We start from the raw sequence: 8,793 nt of genomic DNA, 5'->3' as shown, positions 1-8,793 counted from the left end.
GATCGCTGTTTGTGTGCGATTGTGTGTGTCTCCCGCTGCTGTCGATCACAGCCAGTGAGCCAATGAGAGAGGGGGCTTGTTCGAGCCGCGGCTGTATGTGAATGGACACTCAGAGCCGCGGCTCAGGAACGTGCCTGCTTGGGTGCCCCATTGCAAGATGCTTGCTCTGGGGGCAGGAGGGAGGGGCAAGGAGTGCCAGCGAGGGACCCAAGAAGAGGAGGATCCGGGCTGCTCTGTGTAAAACCACTGCACAGAGCAGATGAGTATGCCATGTTTGCTATTGTTTTATTTTTTTAAAGAAACCCTTTAGAATCACTTTAATTCTAGAGGATAGGAGACTGAGAAAGTGCTTCCTTCCAGGGGTAGATCTAGCCTGTCTGATGTAGGGGTACAGTAAAAAAATGTCTGCGAGGCTGAGAATGGGAGGACAACAGGGTAGAAAATAGGGTCAGCAGTTTGTAGGGCAGTATACAGAGGCCTTGTCGTTTGTAGGGCAGTGTACTGTACAGGGGTCAGAAAGGTGAAGGACAGGGGTCAGCAGGGCGGAGGACAGAGGTGAGAAGGGCAGTGTATGAGGTCAGCAGATTGGAGCACTGGGGTCAGCAGGGCAGTGTACAGGGGTTGCCAGAGCTGAGGATAGGGGTCAGCAGGGCAGATAGGGGTCAGAAGGGCAAGGACAGGGGTCAGCAGGGCAGAGGACATGGGTCAGAAGGGTAATGTTTGGGTTCAGCAGAGTGGAGCGCAGGGGTCAGCAGGGTAGTGTACAGGGGTTGCCAGAGCTGAGGATAGGGGTCAGCAGGGCAGATAGGGGTCAGCAGGGCAGATAGGGGTCAGCAGGGCAGAGGACAGGGGTCAGAAGGGCAATGTTTGGGGTCAGCAGAGTGGAGCACAGAGGTCAGAAGGGCAGTGTGCAAGGGTTTCCAGAGCTGAGGATAGGGGTCAGCAGGGCAGAGGACAGGGGTCAGCAGGGTTGAGGACAGAGGTCAGCAGGGCAGAGGACAGGGGTCACTGATGGCAGGGCACTTAGCACAGCTCCTTCTCCCATCCCTGCAGTGCACACAGCCTGGCCACAGTTAGCAGATCTCCTTCTCCCCAAACAGCACATGGCTGAGATCGGATTCCCTTACATCAACTAGGGATGGGCTCAGGCATTTTCGGAAACGTAGTCCCAACCCACCTGAGCAATGGCGGCTGTGTGCAGTATCGGCTTCCTGGCGGGATTGCTTAGGTGGGTTGGGGGACTACGATTAAAACACGCCTGAGCCCATCCCTACATACAACCATAGCAGAGAATGTAGGTTACTGCAGAAATGCTGCCATTCTGATCAGGGAACTTTGTTGTTAGGGGGGCACAACTGAAATCTGGAACCGGCAATGTTTCCTCCTGCCTGCAGTAGACTGAGGACATCATTTCAGCCTAGGCAAGATACAAGGGATACATTTTTATTATTAAAAGGTAGGGATATTTTTGAAAATGTACACTGTTGCTTTACATTGTGACATGTCAGAAGTGTATTCATAAAGACTTGTAATGTTACTGAAAGGTCCATTTCAAAATGTATTTGTACCAAATATTGTAATAAAAACAGACATAGTAATAAATGTGTTTGTTTCCAGAATCTGAGGTTTTACTGGAGTTGTTTAAAGTTGAGGTCAATCCAAAACAGATATGTGAAGATTTATGTTTATGTTTGTTGTCTGACTCTCCCTCCCTCTCTTATATCTCTTATGGACTATGTCTGTGTACATATTCTGTTCATTATAAGGCAGTCTTTCTCTGCTTATTGGACTTTTCATTTATGTTATATCCCAAGCGGCCACTGACATTCAAAGAAACATGCAGGCCCCGTCCAACTTGTCAGATTCATTCACTTTATTTTTTTTTCACAAATAAACAAGCATGGTTGGATCATCCCAGTGTGCATGTTTAGGTCTACAGAGGAGGCAGGGGAAGCATCCCGAGAGACCTCCACTGCTAACGTATCTCCAGGAATAAGAATATTGATTTCTTTTTCCAAGATGTCCAATTGATACTTCCCCGGAGACTTGATCGGTGGTGGCAGAAGATGGCTGAAGACATAACCATCACCTGATCCAGTCAAAACTGTTTCCCCGCATCCAATTCACATGAAAGGGAGAGTGTGACCGGCTCTCAATGGAGGTGGTTCACACATCTCCGGGGCGGCCGCAGAACGCACAGCAGAAGAGTCCAGTGCGTCTTTGGCTATGTTTCAGGTCCGAATTCATCCAAAAATTCAGGCCTAATTCGGACCTCAAATGGTGAACAGGGACGCACCTGACCCCCTGCTGTGCCCCGCGGCCGCACATAGTTTGAACCCAGCTTAAAACCCAAATATCTCATTTGTTTCTGTCTAGGGGACAGCAAAAGCACTTTTACTTACCTGATTCTCCACTACCCCACGCTTCAATAGTGGACTTTCCCTTGACGTCCTCATGTCCAATGCAGGGCTATGGGAGCACAGTCTGCAGGGACTGGTCTTGCAACGTGGAGGTGCCAGCCAGAGCAGAGGATCAAGTAAGTATTACCCAGTCCCCTAGACCAGTGGTTCTCAACTCCTGTCCTCAGAACCCACTAACAGGCCAGGTTTGCAAGATAACTGAAATACATCACAGGTGATATCGTTTGCAGCTCAGTGATTGCAGTATTCTTGTCTGCATCTCCACAAGGTAATACTTAAAATCTGGCCTGTTAGTGGGTCCTGAGGACAGGAGTTGAGAACCACTGCCCTAGACGTAAACTAGCTGTTAACGAGGACTTTTACTTTTCCCGGAGTTGAAATTTAACCACATGCCGACCAGCGAACGACGATATAGGTCGGCACAAAGGCACGGCTGGGCAATGGGGCGTACAGGTACGTCCCCTTTAAGATGCGGCATTGTGGGTGCTCACGCCGCGTGCTCCATAACCGCGGGTCCCGCGGACTCCATGTCCGCCGAGTGCCCGTGATCCTGTCACGGAGCGGAAGAACGGGGAGATGAGATGTAAACAAGGCATTTCCCCGATCTGCCTAGTGACATGACAGGGATCTACTGCTCCCTGTCATCAGGAGCAGTGATCGCTGTCATGTGAGTAGTAGCCCATCCCCCCCACAGTTAGAATCACTCCCTAGGACACACTTAACCCCTTGATTGCCCCCTAGTGTTTAACCCCTTCCCGGCCAGTGTCATTTACACAGTAATCATTGCATTTTTATAGCACTGATCGCTGTATAAATGACAATGGTCCCAAAATAGTGTCAAAAGTGTCCGATTTGTCCGCCATAATGTCGATAAAAATCGCAGATCGCCGCCATTACTAATTAAAAAAAAAAATTATAATAAAAATGCCATAAAACTATCCCCTATTTTGTAGACGCTATAACTTTTGCGCAAACCAATCAATACACGCTTATTGCGATTTTTTTTTTAACCAAAAATATGTAGAATACATATCGGCTTAAACTGAGGAAAAAAATTTGTTTTTTTTATATATTTTTGGGGGATATTTATTATAGCAAAAAGTAAAAAATATTGCTTTTTTTTTTCAAAATTGTCGCTCTTTTTTTGTTTATAGCGCCAAAAATAAAAACCACAGAGGTGATCAAACACCACCAAAAGAAAGCTCTATTTGTGGGGAAAAAAGACATCAATTTTGTTTGGGTGCAACGTCGCGTGACTGTGCAATTGTCAGTTAAGGTGACGCAGTGCTGAATCGCAAAAAGTGCTCTGGTCAGGAAGGGGGTAAAATCTTCCGGGGCTGCAGCAGTTAAAGGAAGCCTGCGATAGACTACCACTGAAGGCCTCTTATTGAAAGGTTTGCCTGACTTTGCTTGTTGCATGCTTGTTCTGGGTTGGTGGCAAAGTTGAAATCAGGGGATCAGCATGACATCCGGTCTACTAGCATGTGCACAAGGATGGCAGCCTATCTATAACCTCATGACAAGATCCCAGTGTGAAAGGAAGCATAGCCTGATACTGTATCTGGAAGATTTCACAAAAGGAATCATCAAAGGATACAAGTAGGTGATCTGGAGTTAACGTTGAGCGTTAGTCAAATAGATAAATACACTAATGAAATGCTTATATAGGAGTTGTTTTGAATGCCAATAGATTTTTATCTCGTCCGGAGATATACAGAGCCCTACCACACAGCACAATTCTGTCTGGCAGGGGAGGGGAACTGACCTTTCCCTACTGCAGATTCACTTACAGGTCTCTTTCTACCTCTGCCCTGTGATTAGAAGGTGTAAGGAGAAGCAGCAGACCAATGAGCTCATCTCTCTGCTCTCTACTCCTTTACTGCTCTCTACTACTCAGCAGAACTGGTTCCTTATGCTGTTTCTCCCTCTTCCAGTTGAGCTCCACTGTACAGGAACAAGAGGCTGATACCCGGTCAGATTCAGGTAATTCACTACTTACATAAAAAAAAAGGAAAAAAAAAAAAAACATTTAATGATATATTATTGAATAAAGAGTCATGTAATTTGTGTCTTTATATCTGCTGGAGTTCAGTTTTCCAGGACTAAGGCATCGTATTTGGGTGGACGGTCCCAATCAGTGGGTAATTTGGTAGTACATCAGTATTTTGTCAGACGTCTTAGAGTCCATTTATATTTTCAATTGTCCTTCTGGTAGCCTACAATTCAGTGACGCGTCTTCATGGTCCTCCCAGGAGGTTGCGAGCCATCCTTACATTTATAAATAATTCAGTTTCCATTTTGGTAACATTTTTTTAATCCTTCCCGAACATTTATGATGAGGCTTACAACGTTGCTGGGTAATACCGACTCCACCACAGATTGTGGTAGAAGACCACCAAGTTCCGGCTGGATGTAGGCCACAAGCTTGGAATGTGCCGGGTTCCTGCATGAAACAAAAGAAGAATAAAACACAATTATATTTATCATAAGGAGTGCAGCGCAAAATTAGGGCTCATTAAAACATTTCATATAATAATAAAAAGTCCATATAAATTCAAATAAACACAAAAGCAGAAGGTGGACTAACAGTCCCAGCAAGCAAAGGATCCCAGTGAGAAAATTCAATGCAAGGGTGACTTTCCCTCCACCTCCAGCACACTCGCTTCGCTCACCTCTAGGAGTGGACCACTGAGCTAACAGATGGTGAACAACGCATGTCCCATATGGGTATAATCTCCAAACAGGATCCAGATCCACCGTTCAATATCCCAGGGGTATAATATTACGACAGAAGCAGAATCTAAGTGCACACTGATGATTTCCTTTTAAAACAGCTTTATTTAACATACAAATGGCTACTCACATGGGCTTCAAAGAAACAGCGCAAATAGGAGTAGACACCTTAAGCATGGAGGGCCAGGATGACAGCGGGTGACGTCAGAACGTGGCTCCTTCCCCCGTAGGAGCCACGTTCCACGTTCTGAGCTACTTCTAGAACTGCCAAGATGAGTGATCCAGCCCTGAGCTCCAATGACCCTGACCCAATTATAGACTCACAAATGTACAGCACGAGTCAGGATTTGATTTGCCTACTCTACTTCTAGCATACACTAGAGGGTGCTACAATATAATGTAACCAAGTAGGAACATCTCTAGGTGTTCCCAATTTTAATGACTATGTCTAGTACAGATTGGTGGATTCCCCCTCTAGTGACTACCTATCAGGGAGATCCTGATAAAGGAACCCTGCAGTAAGAGATTTATAAGGCTGTATTTGCTGACCTCTCCTTCTGGAATTGCTTAACTTAGACCTTTCTAGGAATCCCCAATTGGAATGACTATATCTTGTTCAGATTGGTGGATTCCCCCTCTAGTTACTACCTATTAGGGAGATAGTGACTACCTATCAGGGAGATAGTAACTACCTATCATGGAGATCCTGATAAAGGAACCTTACAGTGAGAGACTATGAAGGCTGCATTTGCTGACCTCTCCTTCTGGAATTACTAGACCTAGACTTCTCTAGGTGTTCACAATTTTAATGACTATGTCCCCCTCAAGCGACTACCTATTAGGGAGATAGTGACTACATATCAGGGAGATCCTGACAAGGAAACCTGCAGCGAGAGACTATAAAGGCTGCATTTTTAGCCCTCTCCTTCTGCAATTGCTAGACCTAGACTTCTCTAGGTGTTCACAATTTTAATGACTATGTCTTGTATAGATTGGTGGATTCCCCCTCAAGCGACTACCTATTAGGGAGATAGTGACTACATATCAGGGAGATCCTGAAAAGGAAACCTGCAGCGAGAGACTATAAAGGCTGCATTTGTAGCCCTCTCCTTCTGGAATTGCTAGTTGCCTAGCTGCTATACTCTTCCAATGGTTTCAGATAGGCAGCCATCATAATGATGGGTCAGTAGGAATGTGTAGAATGCAGGAAGGACTGGGCAAGTTTTGGCACTACCGGGAAGTACTGAAGTCATCGGAATGACCTGGCATGTGGGCATAGTGAGGTGGAAAGAGCCTTGTTGTTGTCAGAGAGAAAATCAGTCCATGGGGCATCCTTAGTGTTCCCTCAGTTCTTTGCATTCAGCACAGTGAATTATTTAATTGAATGAACATCAATATTGATAAAGGAGGGAGGAACCAGGGAAAGTAAAATATAAGCAGATTAAACTATAGCTTTAATACAATCCCTGTGATCCTGCCATGATGGCTTTTGTTCAGCCACTTCCTGTAATAGGGTGACAACGCTGCATTCTTGTCTCCCAGATGTACTCCTTCTTTGTCACCCAGATGTAAAAAGGAGACAACAAGTGGCCATCATAATACACATTACACATTGTTGTCAGCATCAGGAAATCCATCCCATTGCTGGCATGCAGGAATCAGCTGCAAAGAGGCTGCAGGAGATGCGGAGTTGAGATGCAACAAAGGGAGGAAAAAGGTTAAAAGAAGCATTTAATTTAAACAAAATGTAAAAAGGCAACTAATTGTGATACACAGTGCTTTACATCTACCCAGGGCTTTTTTTTGTGAGAGCATAGGTACCCCTGCTGGGGACTAGCTGAGCTGGTCCACAACTAAAAATAAGTGTTGGCAAATGCAGCCAGGATAAACCTGTGGCTTGACTGCACCTAAGTAGTCCCACGGCCTGGTATCAGTTAATGCTCATGACAACCTACTGCCAGCTAAGGATATAATTAATCATACGAATAGGATATAGGAGTCTCTTTGGCAGCTGCTGTTTGGGGGTGCAAGCAGATATTTTGGGGTGCTTACCAGCATGTCCAAGCACCCCTTGCCAGTACATACAGCGTACTGCCACGTTCCCACTAAAAAAAACCTTGCATCTACTGTAAAGACACATTATAAAACATTTTTGTGGTGTACTTACTCAGGCAGCGGTGAACATATATATCCACATGGGTTATTGAAGCCTCGAACGTTTGAGGAATTCACTGGGCATTTTTCATAATCAATACTTATAGCTGAACGGAATATAAATAAGAGTTTATTAAAAACATTGAACATTTTAACTTTCCTCTGTTTAAGGCTACAAGCAGCTATGCCAACACACATTGCACCAGCATGCTCCACTATTGTCAGTATCAGCCAGTCCAGCACAATGATGAAATTGCTTATTCGGATTTCGCTGCATACTGTGAGCTTCTCACAATGTCCATTAGAAGCTGCAGCAAGTCAGATAAAGCCCACCCAATATCCTGACTGGACATCCAGCATCATCTAGCCCAAACCTGGACAAGTTGCAGCCCCAGAGCCAAATGCAGCCCTTTGACTGCCCCTGTCTGGTTCGAGTTGCCTCCACTGTTTCTCTCTGAGCCTGTCAGACTCCTCACTGCTTTTACCAGCCTGCCCTACACCAACATTGCGAACAGCAGATCAGCTCAGGACATTTCTTCACTACTGCTTCTAATAATAGGGAGTGTGCACACTATGACTACCTAATATTCCTAGTGCCAGTGTTTGTTTTCTATATGTTTACGTATGTACGGACCTTCCTAGTTCAGTATTGTTCATCTAAGATTGATTGTTTTTTCCGACCGTGCTATAGGCGAATGACGGCTACAGCATGGTCGCAAATTTCCGGAGGGGCATCTATCGACATCCTCCCAGAACCTTGTTTCCTCATGCTCCCCGGGGTGCACATCAGGAGCGCTCTGTGATTACTGTGTCCTTCAGACACAGCTTATCACAAATCGGGGGGAAAAGGGCCAATCACAGCAGCCCTTTACCATGTCCAATCACAGCTGATAACAGTGTCAACAGGATTTGCCGGCTATTGGCAGTCCTCTCATCACTCTGATGCATGAGTAGAGGAGATTCGGTAAATGGCTAACCACACAGGGGACATCTACACTGATAATCAGGGCACTGATCATCAGTACCGCCTTTCAGTGCCTATCAGTGATGCCTGTCAATGCCCATCACTTCCGCCTATTGGTGCCACCTAACAGTGCAGCCTATCAGTGCTCATCAGTGATGCCTGTCAGTGCCCATCAGTGCCGCCTATCAGTGCCCATCAGTGATGCCTGTCAGTGCCCATCACTTCCGCCTATTGGTGCCACCTAACAGTGCAGCCTATCAGTGCCCATTAGTGATGCCTGTTAATTCCCATCACTACCGCCTATCAGCACCACTTATCTGTGCCACCTATCAGTGCCGCCTATCAGTGTAGCCTATCAGTGCCGCATATCAGTGCAGCCTCATCAGTGCCTCATCATCAGTGCCCATCACTGTCGCCTATCAGTGCCACCTATCTGTGCCACCTATGAGTGCAGCCTATCAGTGCCCATCAGTGATGCCTGTCAGTGCCCATTACCACAACCTCTCAGCGCTGCCTATCTGT

The 8,793-nt window shown here is 46.0% G+C and overlaps 1 protein-coding gene across 1 annotated transcript in view; it reads right to left on the bottom strand.

The window, feature by feature from the left end:
- Positions 1-1,732: 1,732 nt before the first annotated feature.
- STARD6 (StAR related lipid transfer domain containing 6) overlaps positions 1,733-8,793 on the bottom strand; it is a 99,281-nt gene continuing 92,220 nt past the window's right edge. The window contains exons 12-13 of the mRNA XM_073629710.1: positions 7,321-7,414; positions 1,733-4,863 (exon numbers count right to left, since the gene is read on the bottom strand). Coding sequence (XP_073485811.1) covers positions 4,707-4,863; positions 7,321-7,414 — 251 coding nt within the window. The 3' untranslated portion in view covers positions 1,733-4,706. The remainder of the gene's footprint in view (positions 4,864-7,320; positions 7,415-8,793) is intronic.

This window comes from Aquarana catesbeiana, linkage group LG01, assembly GCF_042186555.1.
Source record: "Aquarana catesbeiana isolate 2022-GZ linkage group LG01, ASM4218655v1, whole genome shotgun sequence".
Classification (NCBI taxonomy): Eukaryota; Metazoa; Chordata; class Amphibia; order Anura; family Ranidae; genus Aquarana; species Aquarana catesbeiana.
This window is presented reverse-complemented; position numbering and strand designations above follow the sequence as displayed.